Source organism: Aulostomus chinensis, chromosome 4 (assembly GCF_037954235.1).
Source record: "Aulostomus chinensis isolate RoL2024-O1b breed Wild chromosome 4, RoL_Achi_v1.0, whole genome shotgun sequence".
NCBI lineage: Eukaryota > Metazoa > Chordata > Actinopteri > Syngnathiformes > Aulostomidae > Aulostomus > Aulostomus chinensis.
Genome location: NC_141323.1, coordinates 4,957,126 through 4,974,596, shown reverse-complemented (window position 1 = coordinate 4,974,596; position 17,471 = coordinate 4,957,126). Strand labels below are relative to the sequence as shown.

General features: G+C 45.4%; 4 protein-coding genes across 7 annotated transcripts in view; 1 reads left to right on the top strand and 3 right to left on the bottom strand.

Annotated features, from left to right (window-relative positions):
* Positions 1-1,924, bottom strand: part of LOC147262382 (copine-8) — a 74,039-nt gene extending 72,115 nt beyond the window's left edge. The window contains exon 1 of the mRNA XM_086201175.1: positions 1,632-1,924. Coding sequence (XP_086057301.1) covers positions 1,632-1,729 — 98 coding nt within the window. The 5' untranslated portion in view covers positions 1,730-1,924. The remainder of the gene's footprint in view (positions 1-1,631) is intronic.
* Positions 1,925-4,285: 2,361 nt separating this feature from the next.
* Positions 4,286-9,240, bottom strand: alg10 (ALG10 alpha-1,2-mannosyltransferase). The gene is made up of 3 exons (XM_086201172.1): positions 8,895-9,240; positions 7,400-7,597; positions 4,286-7,318 (listed from the first exon to the last, which is right to left on the bottom strand). Exons 1-3 carry the CDS (start codon positions 9,057-9,059, stop codon positions 6,257-6,259), a joined length of 1,425 nt encoding a protein of 474 aa, XP_086057298.1. The 5' UTR covers positions 9,060-9,240; the 3' UTR covers positions 4,286-6,256.
* Positions 9,241-9,455: 215 nt separating this feature from the next.
* On the top strand, positions 9,456-11,458 carry tprkb (Tp53rk binding protein). Its single transcript, XM_086201174.1, has 4 exons — positions 9,456-9,694; positions 9,844-9,966; positions 10,389-10,565; positions 11,230-11,458. Exons 1-4 carry the CDS (start codon positions 9,554-9,556, stop codon positions 11,314-11,316), a joined length of 528 nt encoding a protein of 175 aa, XP_086057300.1. The 5' UTR covers positions 9,456-9,553; the 3' UTR covers positions 11,317-11,458.
* Positions 10,502-16,745, bottom strand: LOC147262379 (uncharacterized). 4 transcript variants are annotated; one of them, XR_015112365.1, is made up of 8 exons: positions 16,625-16,745; positions 15,707-15,912; positions 15,443-15,624; positions 15,226-15,356; positions 14,978-15,126; positions 14,820-14,909; positions 12,011-12,313; positions 10,502-10,635 (listed from the first exon to the last, which is right to left on the bottom strand). XR_015112365.1 is itself a non-coding variant. In XM_086201173.1 (7 exons), the coding sequence occupies exons 2-7, from the start codon at positions 15,882-15,884 to the stop codon at positions 12,072-12,074; spliced, it is 972 nt and encodes a 323-aa protein (XP_086057299.1). In that variant the 5' UTR covers positions 15,885-15,912; positions 16,625-16,745; the 3' UTR covers positions 10,917-12,071. The 4 variants fall into 4 exon arrangements, 1 of the variants encoding a protein (XP_086057299.1); XR_015112363.1 differs by having other exon boundaries at positions 10,521-10,635; positions 11,435-12,313; XR_015112364.1 differs by lacking the exon at positions 10,502-10,635 and adding an exon at positions 10,917-11,804.
* Between the last annotated feature and the right edge of the window lie 726 nt (positions 16,746-17,471).

Genomic DNA, 17,471 nt, shown 5'->3' with positions numbered 1-17,471 from the left:
CTATGTTTTCTCTTCCACCTACTGCTGCCTTTTCTACTCTCCATCTTGATGCCACTTCTTGGTACATTGACTGGTTTCCCCCGGAACAGTCTTAAAATCTGATGGTACAGAGTGTGTGAAGAAAGCTAATGTTGTCATTCATTTATGTTAGCTTTGCCGGCTCAGTCGTCACTCAGACTTGATTAAATGACCTTTTAAGATGGTGACTGTGTCTCTCCTTCATCCTGGATATTAAGTGTAAATGACGCTGACCGTAATTCATGCACCAAACAATGGTCTCTTGTTTTTCCCAGAGCCAGTTTGTCCTCAGTGAGATTTCTCACTCTTACACCCTCTCGCGTGCGCACACACACACACACACACACATACACACACACACACACACACACACACACACCTTTAAAAAGAAGTCACCATGGAGATATTGTACATTTCTCGTTGTGCCCGCAAAAGCACTGAAACCTGCACACATCATATACATACATACAGCTATATGCTCACATACACACACCTGGCCGTAACCATGGCATTCCAGCTCTCCCTGAGGTTGGAGGTAGGAGGACTGACCACACAACACCCCCCCCACAACCACCACCACCCTCCTCTACCCCCCAAGGAGCTAGGTGACTCAGACATGAGCCAACCCTGCCAAACATGTTCATATATTCTGCCGGAATATGACATTATGTCTCTGTTACTAAGGACATTGAGTAAAAGAAAAAATGGGACTGGGAATAAATTAACAACAATATCTGAGTGAACATATAATATATATGTCTGTGTGTGTGTGTGTGTGTGTGTGTGTGTTCATCAGCATCATTTTATGACAAAACCAGGCATCAGATCCAGATCTAAACTGTGAGGGAACCTCGTCCGTCCTACTGGGGGCAACCGATGGTCAATGAGGACCCATCATCACAAACACCATTTCTCACTGCTTCATCAAAGGTCGAACATGTGACCTTTCCCGTTACAGATGCAACAAATTCTCTCATAAAAGGCCACCACACAAGCTGGGCTGACCTGCGATTTATGGTTCCTCTCCCTGACTGAGGAAAGTCCCTCCTTCAGGTTAACACACAGTGGCTGACCTTTGACCTTTGACCCCCGCCTCCTTCTATAGTCCGAGAACACACACATTCCCACCTGCTGCGTCTGCCTTCTCCTGTCACGTGACCACGCAGCAACAACAAGAACTCTTGACAAATACTGAAGTAAAGCTGTGTGTAGTACTCAACATGCTCCTGCTTATCGTGTATTTCCAGGAATGTAGTCAAGTACTTTCAATACTAGGCTGAAGTTTTGGTCAGCGGAAACTTCATCAGCTTCGTCCTGATAGGACAAAGTAAGCTAGCACCGATTGAGCTTTAAAAAAAAAGTTTTCAGCACTTCATCGTAACGTCTCCTGTACTGTGCAATACTTAGAAAAAATCACCGCGTTGGTCTCACAACAATTAAGCTAAGTTACTCGACGTAATTAGCGTGAATACAAACTGATGTCTACGCCCTCGGTACGAAGAGGCTTCGACACATTCCAGCTACACACACGCACACCTGAGTAAACTGAACGCACAGGTGACTGCCAGCTTCCCCCAAACCTGTCAGACTGAAACCAGGTTAAATTGTCCTACCTGCACGACACTGTGATTTCAACTTTGGTGGCAGGAATGGACGCGTTGAGTGGGTCGAAGTCCCCTATCGACGCCATGTTTAGGAAACTGTTGTTCATCCTGTCAAAAAAAAAAATGTGTGTGTTTCTTTTCCTTAGCCTGTGGTCCAGCCCCCTTTTATGAGCGACGACGGAGGATAACTGGAGCCTTCCCGGCGAGAAGTGGAGCAAAGGTGCCGGGGAGGGAGAGAGAGAGGCTGGGAGATGTGATGTCACTCTCCCTCTCTCTCTTTCGCTTTCTCTTCGGTGTGTGTGTGTGTGTGTGTGTGTGTGTGTGTGTGTGTGTGTTTTCCCCCTCGTCTGTGCCTCTCTCTGCCACCTCCTTCCCCTCTCTCTTTCTGCCTGTCTTCACTCCTCAATCCAGATGCCTTCACTTCTTTTCATTCCATTTTTTAACCAGCAGCTTTACTGGCAAGGTAGTAATGACAATGATGTAATCACCAATCATCCATGCCAACCAGAGACATGGAATTCAGCTGAATTCTACAAGAATGGGGTTATTGAGGGGCAGGGGAAGTGTGTGGATTCACACACACACACGCGCACACACATTACTGCATGCTGGGATTAACCTGTTAGGGAACCCAGGGGGAAAATGTACTGTTCCAGTGCATTCATGCAGCTAGCAAGTGGAAAAGTTCCCTGTTGGAACCTCACCTCCTCCAGTAGAGAGTGGTCACATGACTGCAAAAACAAAAACCAAAAAAGAAAAAAACATGGCCACCAGAAAATCTGCTCTCCTTCCCCTGATAGAATATAGATGACGTATAACCGGAGCCCACTATGGAGTTGTTGTCTTTTACCACAGAAGTTTATCCCGGTTCCTTTGAGGGTCGATTCTCTCGCTGGATCATTTCCTTTCAAAAATAAAAAAAAAACAAGTTTGCAAAATCAAGATAGCGCATGCAAGCATATTGAAAGAACTGCGCTGTGGGTTGTGGACCAATGCACCCTTTCACCCGCTGAGGTCGATGGCGGGACGAGAGACAGGTGAGGGAGCCACAGCAGGCTCAGCTGAAGGGCTCACGTGAGGTAAACTTGGACGGACTCCATGTTTTCAGCAGAGATGATCAAGTCCAGCAGGATTTTTGTTTCAGGAGCTACTTTCTGTTTTGCCTACACTGACGTTTGGGCTTAGTGCCTACAGGAAGTGCATTTGCTGCTGTGGTATCTGCCAGGAACCACAACTGAAGTGAAACTGTCGCCAGCGTCCAGCGGAAGGTGAGGGCCTGACGACTTGTCTGACCTGCAGGCGCATCAAATATCTCATGAGCAGCACCAAGGGAAAACCAGGCTCAGGCTCCCGCATGAGCTGGCTGTACTTGTGGGCGTGCCCAGGCCCTTTAGCCCCGCCCTCAGTGCGACTTGAAAACATATCTTCACAAACACACCGCGGGCAAATGCCAGATGTGGGCAGCTGGATTATTTCTGACCGCGGGAACGAATGGTAGTGTTTTCATGATGACACCACATGTTGTTGTTTTTTTTTTGTCGGTAAAGAACTTCTGTACTTTCAGGTTAAATCTATGTCATTGTTCAACTTTTCAGTTTGTGTGAGGAATGTGTCATTTCAACAGGTTTCCAGTCCACAATTAATCAGAGGCTCCGAGTGAAACGACGCGTGGGAGCCAGAGACGAAACAAATCCGAGCACGATCAAATGCCGGGCTCCAATCTGCGCTTCCATCCTCCCCCAAAGTGCAAAATCAATGAAATTGTGAAAAAAGGGGAGGGGATGGGGGACAAACAGTCTCCCCCATTTTGAATACTCTCCATGCTGCAGTTACAGAATCTCCATCATTCCTGAGCAGAGCAGCGGAGGGCTGTAATCAAGGTTTCTATCATCATGAGGTTTAATAAAGCCTTGGCGGTGAAGCAGCCCCACACCGCTGCCTGTAATGAGAAGCTACAGATGATGCCCCCCCCCTGCCCCCCCCCCTGCCCCCCCTCCCCCATAGCATCAAGGATCAGGAGCAACATTCATACTGTCTTCATTACAGAGGGAAGAACGTCTCACCCTGCAACTCCTCAGATTAAACCGCTGCTTCTGATCCGAAGTGAGAAAACAATGGTTTTGTTGGTATTTCTGAGCTGCAAAACAAGGAATGTTTAACTGGTTTTACTGGTAATTTCAGATTACGTGAGCTCCGCAGAGGAACACCTGTCTTTGTCTTGTAGCGCCTTCTAGTGTCAAACATGAGAAATGACGAAGGGATGGACATTTCTGCTCTGCTATGCATGAGGTTTACATTATTTATCAGCTCAATCTTCATTATTCACATCCTGACTTATCATTTTGTGTCTGATTGGGATGTAATTTATTGATGTGCGTTATGGGACTATGATGGGTTGTTTCAGGACATTTTCTCTGGCTTGCGATTACAATTTATTAACCCTATTTAAACAACAGTTACTCTTGAACAGAAGTTAAGAATGGATTAAAGTCTTTATTACAATCGTGCGAAAATTAAGGGAAGAAAGAACAACAGCTAGAAAAGCAAAAAAAAAACAAAACAACAACAACCAAGCAATTTACATGAGTGGAAAGTAGAGGACGCAAGTCTAAGCTTCAGCTCATCCTGGCCTTCATGCGGAAGCACACACACATTCCTAAACACAGGTAAAATTCTTTGATATTTTTTGTTTATGGAGAAAAAGCAACTGACCAGGAGTGTTGTGTCCTGTATTTTCACTTGAACATTTGATTTTTGAATCTAAAACACGCTCTACTTGAAACTGATGGGGTTTTTATTGTATTTGCAATTCTACAATTCTACAATTTCATTTAGCAGACGCTTTTGTCCAAAGCGACGTACAACACAAGCAAGAACTCAGACTTAAGGAAAAACCCATTGGAAGCGCAGAAGTGCTTCAGTTGTGACTTGGTCACAGGTACTGCCATCTAGTGGCAGAAGAAGTGTATTTAATGATCAGGATCAAGTGTCAGTCCTTTCAAAAACCATGTTTGCGCACTCTAACGAGTGTAATATCCTGTTTTTGTTCACTGCTCTCACATCACCAAGTAGATGAACGCAAACCACACCATCAAACTCGTCATGGTACCGTGAAATGTCTCCGTCCCCCGGCTCTCACTAGACGCCTGTGTGCTGCGGCAGGAGGACGTTCATCACTGCACTCAGAGAACAACAACAAAAATACCTCTTTCACTTATTTTTTTATGAAATTTACCACAGCAGAGGACAGTATAAGTACACATCTACCTACGCACACTTCATCGCACGGGAAAGGATTTTTTTTGGGGGGGGGGGGATATTCATATTTGTTAAAACAAAAACTTGATAAAAACAAATCCACATCGTGCTACATGAGTCATTTTATTCCACAAAAGGTTCTTTTTTTTTTTTAATCAACAAACAGAGCAGGAAGGACAAAACTGTGGAGCACAAACAGTCAACACAGACACAGGAACACAAATACACACAAAACAGGTTGAAACGAGAGAGTTCACGGATTGAACGACTTCATTTCAAGGCCTCGCCCCGGGCGTCTCTGATTCCACCTGAATAAAGACACCAAAGCGTCCTGAAGGAAGAGACGTGTCCGCCCACCACGAGCCAAGTACTAAACCCACAGGGAGACATCACCAAAACATAGACTCAGATATTTACAGTATGGCTTTGTCGTATTTTTGGTCTCTTTAACTCATGTTCACAGCTCATTTCTCCAAAGATGGAAAGACACGTATTTACATTTGTAGACGAGAAGCCTTTTGTTCGTAGAGACTTCTTCGCTCCCCTCTTGGCAGCCTGTGGATGAGCTGCTACTGCTAGCGGCTAGCTTAGCTCACACCTCTGTTCTCATCCGGGAGCGATCCTTTAGTGGCTTTGACTGTTACAGTGCATAAATCAAACTGCTGAAAGAAACCTGACAGTTTTTCAAAACATGGGATTGGGCAACTTTGATGTCAATACTTCACGACTCTTTGTTTGTGCAGTGAATTATGGGTATTATTTTCGCACAATGTTTTTGGCGATTTAGAAAATTCACAGTTTTGATAACAACAACAGAAACAGACAGAAAGGACTGGAATGACCGGCGGCTCGGAGGACCTCCGTCAAGGAGGTCATGTGATCGACGGGTTTGGTGCGTTAGCAGGAGAACTCACAACATTGTGGATGAAATGTGGTTTGATGGCAGAACTTAGGTTGAAGGACAATCAGATGTGATGATGTCATGCCACCTTGGTGATGAGGTCATTGGCGGCGGGACTAGCAGTCTCTCTGCAGCCTCCTCTGTGTCGGGCAGAGCTCCTCCATCGCCCCCTGGGTTTTGCACCCATCAGAGGTCCTATAGAACGTCAGGTTGGGCTCTCACCTGATCAGAACCGAGGAGTGGCTGACTCGGAAGCAGAGATCTGACTTTCCCAGAGGAGTGTGGCGTGACGGATTGGCCCAACAGTGGTCCTGCAGATGTTTCACACCAGTTTGGACCGAAGGTAAGTCTGAACATCCGGGTCAAATGAGGCCGGTGTGAAAGGGTCGACTATGAAAGCGTGGCAGGACGAATGATACAGCAACGCTGGGGGAGTCCTTCAGTACCAACAGCTTGTTGCGGCGTTAGTTCTTCCTCACCACATGAACCTCTGCGTGGCCGTGCTGTCCGGCCACTGGAAGGTCTTCGTGATGAAGATGTAAATTGTGGCGGCGTTAACTGCTGTGTACAGTAGGAACTCTTCGATGAGTCTGGGGAGGGATGGCAGAGGCATGTGCAGCCGGTATATCAAGTACGGAACGATAAAGTACCTGAACTCCAGGAGCTTCTGGGGGACGGTGGCGGCCAGGAGGCACACCAGGAAAGCCAAACTCCAGAAGAGCGAACGCGACTTGAAAGAGTCCAGAAAGTTCCACCCGGCGAACACGTAGGCAGGGACGAGGAGGAAGCGCACCAGCTCGTGTCTCTGGAAAATCCTTTTCCACACGTAGAAGGGGAAATGGCGGTTATCTGCCAGTAGGTACTTGTGGACGAAGGTGAACTTCCACACCAGAAGCAAGCAGATGAAGGTGACGACGAGGAAGAACAGAGGCTGTTTTTTCAGAGCCTGCAGGAAGCGGAGGATGCGATGGTAACAGAGCGAGACGGGGAGGGAGAAGAAGAGAGAGAAGGAGAAGAAATAAAAGAGCTGAGGGAAGTTGAGGCAGGCCTCGTGGCTCGTCCTGTCACCCACCACTATCCCGTCATTCAGTACCACGAACGCCAGGAAACCCGTGGCGACCACTGCGTACGGCCACGCCACCAGCAGCACCGCTTTCACCTGACTGGCTGAGGTGAGGAACCCCAGACTGAAGAGCAGCACTTTCTTAGCTCCACTGAAGGACAGCGGGACCTGGGACGTAGCAGACTTTTCATCCGTCTTTTTTGAGTGTTCCAATCTCCAAGCCTCATCCATTTTGGCGGCAACCAGAGTGCCGGCGCAGAACGCCACCCAGATGATGTTGGTCTGGCGGAAAAGAACAGAGCAGACGCCAAGGAAGGCTGCGGCCTTGTGGCAGCCATACAGCGTCATGAGGTAGGTGAAGAGGATGAAGAAAGTTGATCCAGCGTCGGTGTAGTAGAGGAAGTTGAAGAAGTAGAGCACGGGGAAGGTGGAGAGCGACAACGCCGAGAGGATGCGCCGTGATGTTGTTCGAGTCTGTGGAAACAAGAGCAAGGTGAAAGCGGTTAGATCTGCTGCCTGCTCCACCCCTCTGGACACAATCAGTCAGAGTCCCACCTTCTCCCTGACGTGCAGCTTACAGACGAGCAGATAGAGCAGGTAGAGGTTGCCGCAGTTGAAGAGCAGGTTGACGAAGCGTAACATGGCTGTGGAACACACCACCTCGCCCGTCAGGTCGGCGAGCCACACCACGGGCTTGATGACTCCCACAGAGATGAGGTAGAGACCCGGGAGCGTGGTGATCATCGGGTCCCACTGGAGTAGAAAAAAAATCAAAATACGAGACACTATCAAGGTGTGTTCTGGGAAATTAGGATCGAGCGGTTTTTGGCACTCAGTCAGGTTATTCCTGCATCTGCTGCTTCAGTTTTGATTGGATCTTTCAATGACAAGCCGGCAACTGAATTATGCGTAAAACTGAAACACTGTCAGGTGCTTCGGACGCAGGAACCCACTTGAGAATATTGTAGTGGGTTTGTTGTCCATACTTCTCATATTTCGAGGACATTTCCATAACACGTCCTGCATTTCTCAGAGCAGCTCGTCAGTTTGATGCTCGCTGAACCTTCGGCCTCAGCATCCAAGAGCAGCTGTGGGAGTTCACATCTGGAAACACTTATGGGAAACCTTCCTCTTAGCCCGACTATCACTTTTCTGATGTTTTATTTCTGTTATGCCACTGTCACAACTGCACGTGTATTTTCAAAAAGCTTTTAAAAACCACACTTGTATGGATTGGAATTTGTGTCACGTTTTATTGTAACTCATGGCTTTACAACCTTTTAAATGTATCTTGTATTGCATGCTGTTTTGTTTTTTTTTAACTTTTCCCTCATTCTAACGCTGTTTTTGTGAAGAACCTTGTACAGTTTATCATTATTGTTTTTAATGATATCCATGCATGCAACAGCCTTGGGCCAGAGGCGTTATGTTTTCAGGTTGTCATCCGTCTTATTCTCTTCAACGCCACACCTCAGGATATATCTTGAGGGAATTCCTTCAGATTTAGCATAAAACATCCACTGTGTTTACATCTACATTCTTGATTTCTATGTATTTTGAAAATACCAAATATTATATTCTGATATGCATTGGTCTCCATTTGTTACTGTAAATACTTGAAATGCCTAACAAGGAGACTGGCAGTCATCAGTGAAGCACTGAGCTGCACTGATTTAGTCTCAAGTCTTATTGTATAAGCAGAGACTGATGTGAAATAAAGTCAGTACAAAATAAATACGTGGATGAAGACAGTGAAGACTAAAGATCAGCTGCAACAGTGCACGTAGTCTGACCAACATCCACAATGAGACGAGATTAGATGAATGGAAAATAAAGCATTCTTGATCCTTTAAGCTCCGCTGTCCTACTGTCTAACTTGTTCAAGCCAGCCTGTATTAAAGGTACGACGTGTGGGCACATAAACCCGCAATCTATGCCTCCATGTCAAAGAGATGATATGGAGATTAAAGGCTCCACAGTGACCGGAGCTTCGCCGTTAGCTAATCCGCTCTACAACCAAACGACACTCGCTTTCATGGCGACTCTTTACCTCGCTGAATCTTCCGTGACAGTACTTTTGAGCTTGAGGCACATGGAAAATCTCGTCCATGTAGGGTTCCCTCTGTTCCCTGGTGACTCTGGAGAACAGCAAGCAGGATATTAAAAAGTTGGTGCTGCACAGAGCCGTGAAGATGTAGCCTTCAAATTTCTCCATGTTTGATGACGAAATATGATGTGAACGTGAACGCAACCCCGAAGCTAGCTGCTACAGCGGCTCCTCGCTAGAATAACCACTAGATACGCGAAGTAAAACCAGCTCAGAGTTCAAATTCAACGGGAGACCGATCGAACTCCGTCTACTATTGGGAAAGTTGTGATTTTTGACAGCTGGCGGTCCGCTTGGGAAGGACTTCCTGTACGGAAACACCTCCAGTATATGGTTCCTACGGCGTGGTAACTAGCTCACCAAGAGTTTTCTGTCGAACAGTATCCGACATAAATAATGCTTATTATTATATTGAGGTGAAGTTTAGTATTGTGTTTATATCTCTTATTCTCTTAGAGGAAATGTTTCTTCTAAGGAGCAATTTCCGCTGATGTCCTTTTAAAGAAAGGGAACCAGTGTCACCGTGTTATGGTTCCCCCTTGAACGCGAAGACGCGGTTGTGCCACATGTAATCCGTAATTTGCTTGTTTTTTTTTTAAAACATGCATTTAACACAAAAACTGGAGCTTTTTCCAGACCACATTGTGACTCAAATGCTGTTCAAAGCTGTCACAAATGCCGCCGAGTTGAGACAAAGTGCCGTGGAGGGTAAAATAAACGGTGCCTTGATCAACCCAACGATGGTGAGACTTCTCCTGTTCGTAGCAACATTCATTCACTGTCAATTGTATGGCTGAAAAGGAAGTAATACGTATTGAGTAACCTTTAATTCAAGTAAATAAGTAAAAACCAGTGAAATGTACTGAACATTTGACTTCATCATCTGTTACAGCTGGTGAGTCCTTTCCAGGTGTTGGTAGCTGCAAATAAAGCTGTTCACCTACAGAAAATAGGAAAAATGAAGACCAGAAGTCTAAATTCAGAAATAATCTTCAACCTGTCACCCACTAATAATGTAAGTAACAGAACGTGTACTTGGATGCTTCATTCTTTCATTGAAACTTCGAATAACATCCATTTCTTCATATGGAAAATGTCTTTTTTGGTTTGGTTTGGATGTTGGGACAGTTTACATTCGTCAGCGCTGTAGTTTCCACTTAGGTGTAATTTTACTAGTTAGATAAATAATCAGTTTTCCTCTACAGTCTCTGGATATTAAAAAGTGGCATTGTCATCCAAGCAAAACTTCCACAAGTGATACAGTACAAACTCACAATTCACAGCAATAAAAGACCACAGGATAACTGCAGCACAATAAAGTACAGTACAAGACAAACATAAAAATATACAGAATCTAAACCTACATACATTACAAAATACCAAAACCTTAAAACTGAGTCTATATTTGTATCATATTTGTTCCCTCATATCCTGCAGATCTCAGAAGCCTTCAGAAGGTTTGGGGTCTCAGACGGTGACAACTCCGTCCTGGTGGTCCTGGTTCACAGCAAAGACGACTTGCAGCTCCTGTCAGACGTCTCAGCCAAGGTGGACGGACGACAGGTTCCGGTGGAAGACGTTTCTTCGCTGTCAGACATCGCTAAAATCAAAAAGGTTCTCCACCTCCGCTCATGTTTAACGTGATTCGCAGGCACACCCTCCAACCGGTCGGTCGATCGCTTCACTGATAGAAACAATCAAAACAGTTGCAGATAATTTAGTTCCAGTTATTTTCTAAAAATGATCGCCAGCTTTCTGTGGTTGCAGCTTCTCAGGTAAATAAGGGGCTGCATTTGCCTCCAATGACAGTGTATGAAATATTGTTGGGGGAACGGAATTGATAACCACACGTTTCAAGGGGCTGTGGGCGCTTGCACTGGGAAATGTTACTTTATTGGTCAGACAATCAGGTTTCAAACAGGTATGAAAAAGTAATGCAATATAAAATTGGCAATTTGAGACCTTTTTGAAAAATTAATAAAGCCAGAAAAGTCGTGGAGATGTATTTTATAAATGTCTACATGTTAGGAGTATATGTGGATGCGTTACAGCAACTGTTGTAAACTACATCGCCTCTCATTCACTGCAGTTGTGCAGGGATAGGACATCTAGTTTTTAATGCATAAATTGATTTTTCAGAGAAAATATTCCTCAAAAGGATGAAAAATTCATAGGAATATAGGAAGTGAAAATGTGCCAAAAATGTTGAAGGAGTCACGAGGAAAGAACCAGCCCAAGATTTTCTGTTTTTAATGGTAGCCTGTTTTCTCTGTTCCAGCTGTACAAAGTCACTCTGCAGGAGGAGGCGTGCGGGACTCTGCTGGACGCAGTCGTTTGCAGGATGGCAACCAAAGATGTCATGTAGCAGAAAATAAACATTTTTATATGAAAAATTATTTGTCCTCATATGACACGTAGATTCATGCTGAGAAAAGTGGAAAAAAAAAAAAGTCAAATATCGTCTCTGCTGCGCGTAAACTCACATCAGTGTCAACTGTGGAAGTTCTCGTACTTCATAGGTTTCTGTGAATTAAATCTGGTTTTCAGGAGCCGGCGAACTGATGGGGCCTGTTGTTTCCTCTGGTTACATTTTGTTTTTCCAGCTCAGACAGCAACAGATGTTAAAACAGTTTGAGAGGCTGTCAGGGGAGCAGGAGCGCTACTCAGCGTCATCCCGAGTTCCCACAGCAACTTTTCCCATTTGTCTTTGAAGCTTTGGGTGACGGTTCGTTTTATGTCTGACGGTGGGCTGAAGGTTTGACAGGAGGGGACAAGGATGAAAAGCTGGGCTCGTGCCGGCGGCGCTGCGTAATGAATACCCGCTGGACTCGGGGGAACATATCAGCTGCATCTCTAGAGGGTTTGAAACAAGTCGAAAGTTCAGTCCAACTGTGTTTGGCTCAGAAGACAGGAAATGTAGTGGCAGCTTCTGACAAAAATGTATTCACGACAGCTTTGCTCTTTTTAGTAAACTTGAAGGACCTGTTATTTATTTAAATTTCATGTGGAGAGAAATTTAAACCAGGAACTTCGCTCTTAGATTGTTACTTTTTTCTTACTTCATTATGGTTCATCCTCATTCCCACAAATGCAGTTAAAATGAAGACGACGTGTCCTTTTTCAGTCTGGGAAATGAGCGAGCTCATCTTTGCCGATGTTTCCTCCACTGAGGATGCACACAACGCTCTTCCCCTTCAGCGCGGGTATCCTGTTGTTAACAATGGCGGCGAAGGCGGCGGTGCCTGACGGCTCCACCACCAGTCCGGACCGGTACAGGGCGGACACCGCCGCCTTGATCTCCTCGTCGCTCACCAGGACGATCTCCTCCACGTAACGCCGGCACAGCTCATAGGGTAGCGTTCCTGAGACGCAGCGGGAAGAAGAGAGAAACAAATTTTCTCTGAAACCAACATTTATAAGAAACAGAAATCCACGGTTGGAGCAGCAGATCATCCTCTCATTTTTCTGTTCACGGATCACCTTGGCGGCTAATGCCAAGAAAGTCTGATGAGTGGTGACCTCCATGTGGACTGGATTTCTAGCTTCAAATGCTGATGCACATGAACTTTAACACGTCACTCCATGGAAATAATAGCAAAAGTGTGTGAGGAAACAATGTAGCGTTTTGCAACTTTCACCTGTAAGATTAGCATGTGATGACTCCAAGTTCACTTTAGTATCTTTTTTCTTTTTAGAATGCTACACAGCGTTGGCCAAAACGATCGGAACACCTAACAGGTCGGAAAAGACGGAACTTTTCTGCCTCCAAAGTATAATTTAATTTCATAATGTTCATTAGAAAACATGTAGGTGCTTGACCTGAGCACAAACCATCACACGAAGTGACTTGGACATTTGGTTCGTCCACCTTTTTCAGCAGCACGTCTCTGGATGTACTTCCTGAGAACTGAACACTGATGTTATCTCATGCCTTCAGCAACTCAAGCCAAAGCCCTCCTTTGAATGCACAATCCAGTTACGTCCAGTTCATTTCTCAACTCGCCCCAAATCTGCTCGATGGGGTTGAGGTCCAGACTTTGAGGGGGCCGGTGCATCATTTTCAGCGTTCCAGCAGGCTCCTGCTGTCCCGGCTACTTCTGGCAATAGTGAAGGAATGTTTAGGGTCATTGTCTTCTTGGATAATAAATCCAGGCTGACTGCCAGATGGTACTCTGGGCCTCACCAGAATGTTGTGCTACACTTTCTTATCCCACGATGCCATGAGTTTTCACCATGTCACCTGTTCCTGAGACTGACATGGCACCCCACACCATCATAATGCCCCCTCCATGTTTAACTGCTGCCAAGAAACACTTAAAAAAAAATATATATATTTTGGCATAGACAACTTTATTCAACAGTGAACAGACAAGAAACAAGGGGGGGGGGGGGGTGTTGTGACATGCAGCAAAAGACCTATGGCCGGGTTTCCAACCAGTGTCAGCAGCGTATGTGACGTTTGCTCGACCACCTGAGTCAAAATACTCATTTTGATATCTCTCTCCGTCCCTCCGTCTCACACACACTCTTTGCCTGCTGCCAAACTGTTCAAACTTGGACTCATCAGCCCTCAACACTTGAAACCAATCTTCCTTTGTCCATTTCTTGTGTTCTTTTGCAAATTTCAGGGGTTTCACTCTTTTTCTTTCTCAGTCATGGTTTCTTCGCTGCTGCTCTGCCAACAAGTTCTCCTTCTCCCAGTTTCTGACCAACAGTTCTTTAAGACACTGTTGCACCATTCGTCATTGCGGTGTTGGTCTTGTCCTGAGGTCTTTCTTCGGTCCTTGAGACTGAGGGTTTTGCGGTCCTTCACTTGTTTGTCTGAAGCTTTCTCAATTCTGCCTCTACTTTTTCGGTTCTGGAGTGAATGGGTGGCATCATGGCGGTCTGAAGTGGACTTCACAGTGCTTGGACTGCATCTCAACTCCTTGGCTATGTGGCAGGAACTCCAGCCAGCATCTAGAGGGGCCTTTATTCAAACCCGTTGCTTGCTCGTCAGCTCCTTCTTCAACTTAGCCGGGTTCCAAGAGCAACATGTGCTTCCAGGCTACTGCTAGAAGCTTTGACTTTATACGAATTGGTGGTGTGGCGTCAGGTGACAAAACCCTGATGTTACCAGCCACTTAATGAGCAGGACAGGCCTTTCACATTCAAAGGAACCACACAGCTGTGTCCTGAGACTCTTGCATCACCATCAATTTAACCACGAACACACCTGACAATGACTGCATGAGTGATCTGGCTTCTTCTGTGCAGGAACATGATTGTGAAACGATGACAGCGACACAGGCCTAGCTTGTTTTTTGCTGGGGAAAATGCTGGTCTATGGGTTAGAGAGCATAACTGACGACTGTAGATATTTCATTCATTTCATGGGTACTAAAACCTCTTAAAACATGCCAAGTCTTCTTGTTGTTTTGGCCACCACTGTACATAAATACAGGTTTAACCACTTAGAACAGATAAAAGTCCATCTCAATCAGTTCCTTTGTTCGTCATTGGGGGATAAAGACGAGTTACAGGACTGTGTTTCAACAAAACATCAGGAAACAGTAAAATAGAGCCCCAGGCACCGATGCTAATAGCGTTAGCTCACTTAGCGCCTTAAAGTGATTTAGCAGAAAGTGGCTTAAAAAAAAAATCATAAAAACATCTAGTAGATACTTTAGGTAACACAATTTAATGAGACTGACACCGCAGCCACATGTAGTAGATGGATACGGTAAAAAATACGTAAAATTGAATGAGAGAACTCCATTTTGGGGACTCAAATGATGCTAATTCCAGTTGGAACATAATTAAAATCTGTGTCTTAGACTCACTACGTTCCATTGATGATGAGAATGTATACTCTGTGTAGACAGGTACCTGCGAATGGCGGCGCCAGCCCTGAAGCGACGCTGCGTGTGTCCATGCCCACTGGCTTCTTCTCCTGGAAGCTTCTGTACATGGTGCAGGCTGCAAACACACCAAGGTCACCATGGCTGCCTCACATGACCCTGCATCATCTACCAGAGAGGTTCTACCTCCTTCAGGCTCCACGCCGTAGATCCTGGTCTCATCGGAGCCCGACAGCTTGATGGCGGCAGCGACTCCGGCCAGCAGCCCGCCTCCACCACAGCACACCACCACCACATCAGGTGCGGGAACCACTTCCAGCACCTCCAGGCCAAGACTAGACTCACACACACACACGTCACACACACACACACGCACACGCGCGATTAAAGTGAGTGAGCGGGATCAGATGGATTCAGGTGTAACCTGAGCGTACCTGGCATGCCCTGCTATCAGATCAAGGTCATCGTAGGAGTGCAGGAAGGTCATGTTGTCCTCCTGAACGCAGCGGTTCACCACACTCATCAGGCGGGAGGTGGGAACTCTCTCCACATCAACCCCGAAACTCTGAGGGTGGGAACAGACAGCAGAACCACGCTTGACATCTGTGTGTACGTCAGATCAGTGCTTGTCTCGGCTGGTTGACCTCTGACCTGTATGAGGACAGATCTGGACACTGGTGCAGTTTCCGGCATCACCACTTTGCCCTTTGATCCATAGTGTTTGGAAGCATAGGCGAAGGACTTCCCGTAGTTCCCCGCAGACATGGTGACAAAGTGACCACCCTTTGGTCTCCTGGCGAACTGATTGGCCACCCCTCTGATTTTAAAAGACCCTGTCAATCAATCAGAACACTCAGATGGGTCTCAGCTCAGTTCAGTGTGTGTGTGTGTGTGTGAGTGTGTGTGAAGTCTCACCGGTTCTCTGCATGTTCTCTAGCTTAATGTGGACGCTGCAGGCTGTGGTGAGGGGCAGGGTGGTCTGGCACCACGAGATCATGGGGGTGTTGATGACACCCAGCGGGCTGCTCATCACCGTCTCCCTGGCTGCTAGCAGCAGATCCAGGGTGATGCTGTCCGCGCACACCTTGTCCATCTGCCCCTTACGTTATCATCAAGATATGCTGGTGGAAGAGGGAGCTCTTCATTACCACCCCATCAATGGAGAACAGAACAAGTTATTCATCCAGAACAACGTGCCCTCGTCATGTTCTGATTGGTCGGGAAGAACAAGCAGCACTTTTCTTCTTCAAAGCACTCCTGCCATCTGGAGGCCGTTTTCCATTAATACAACTTTATTTCTGTGCTCAAAATAAATTGAAAATTCATATTTTCCCAACGTTTATACCTTTTTTCATTCACATACTCGTACGATTGACCTCCTCTCCATTCAAGAAGAATAAAACACTACAAAAACCAAACAACAATAACTAAATAAAAAAAAGTCAGGGGACTATTGTCATGAGACTGAGAGGAGAGAGAGCCAGCTGCAGTCAGGTGACAGAGAGAGTGATGCGGGAGGGACAGAGCCGGGCTTCCGGTGAGAGAGAGGAGAGGAGAGGACGGGGGGTGTCTAAGATATCTCGTCCAGGGACCGACAAAACCTGTCAGCTGGCCGCCACAATGTATCACTATTTCACTGAAGGTCAAGAGAGAGAGGTTTTTTTCTCTCTCTCTCATGCTAACTGCTAAACATTGCTACACATCCGGGGAAGCTGAGCTGCTGGACACGTGAAAACTTCCCGGAAAATTCATTGAACGATAACTAGCATTGCTAGAGGAAAATTAACGGCGGAAAAAAAAAAGTCAAATAAACTCTGTTTATGTTCCACCAACCCTCTTGATTTTGACGGCCCTCCTACGATTTTCACAGGTGACGGCTCCGTGATGTTTACGGCGTTACGACATTTGCGGTCGATACAAAAGGTTCCAGTTGGATAAGGGTTGCAAGTCGGACGTTATTGCGAAATGGACCACTATCATGGCGGAGCTCTTTAGTGACAAATGAATACATTAATATTTCTAGCCTGTCTAAATCTTATTATCTAATATTTATACATAACATTATACGTAATATACACATATATGTATATTACGGGGTAATATACACATATATGTATATTACGAGGTAATCTCATTATTTAATAATTTAATTATAATTATACTCTGAAGTTAGGGATAAGTTAGCCAATTTTCTTTTGTTGCACAAAAACAAAAAAGCGATTTATTTAACTTGATTTTGTATTACACATTTGACGATTGTACACGCATCTTTTTACAAATAGACCAGGTGAACAGAAATCAGAAAAAAAAAGGTTTGGATATCAGATTCTATCCAGTTATGACGTTTTCCCCAGCCTAATAAACAATAAATATGCAATATTTTATACTAATTTCTTCTGTATAAAGTTGTTATGGTCCAGCAGTGGAAAGACTGATACTGATGTCAATGTTCATCTTAAATGCAAACAAATTATTTACTGACACTTTGGATTTTATGGAATTTTGCACCACCAAAAGTCAAACCCTGGGTTTGGGGCTAATTCAGAAAATTAACTCAAGCAAACAAAACTTTTTTTCTTTCCTTCCAGCCTTGAGGCATTAATCTTAAAATAACTTCCGGCTAGTACAATCGGAATAAATTTGAATAATGTCAGTTCAGAGCTCCTGATGTCCACCTGGA

What these genes read in the sequence shown, in the direction of transcription:
- alg10 (XM_086201172.1), bottom strand. Translation starts at nt 9,059, where the DNA reads ATGGAGAAATTTGAAGGCTACATCTTCACGGCTCTGTGCAGCACCAAC. An exon ending in GTCACGGAAGATTCAGCGAG is followed by an intron (nt 7,598 to 8,894) that starts GTAAAGAGTCGC and finishes TTTCTACTCCAG; the next exon opens with TGGGACCCGATGATCACCAC. An exon ending in AGCTGCACGTCAGGGAGAAG is followed by an intron (nt 7,319 to 7,399) that starts GTGGGACTCTGA and finishes TTGTTTCCACAG; the next exon opens with ACTCGAACAACATCACGGCG.
- tprkb (XM_086201174.1), top strand. Translation starts at nt 9,554, where the DNA reads ATGCATTTAACACAAAAACTGGAGCTTTTTCCAGACCACATTGTGACT. An exon ending in ACCTGTCACCCACTAATAAT is followed by an intron (nt 9,967 to 10,388) that starts GTAAGTAACAGA and finishes CATATCCTGCAG; the next exon opens with ATCTCAGAAGCCTTCAGAAG. An exon ending in ACATCGCTAAAATCAAAAAG is followed by an intron (nt 10,566 to 11,229) that starts GTTCTCCACCTC and finishes TCTCTGTTCCAG; the next exon opens with CTGTACAAAGTCACTCTGCA.
- LOC147262379 (XM_086201173.1), bottom strand. Translation starts at nt 15,884, where the DNA reads ATGGACAAGGTGTGCGCGGACAGCATCACCCTGGATCTGCTGCTAGCA. An exon ending in AGAGAACATGCAGAGAACCG is followed by an intron (nt 15,625 to 15,706) that starts GTGAGACTTCAC and finishes ATTGATTGACAG; the next exon opens with GGTCTTTTAAAATCAGAGGG. An exon ending in GCTGGCGCCGCCATTCGCAG is followed by an intron (nt 12,314 to 14,819) that starts GTACCTGTCTAC and finishes GCTGCGTCTCAG; the next exon opens with GAACGCTACCCTATGAGCTG.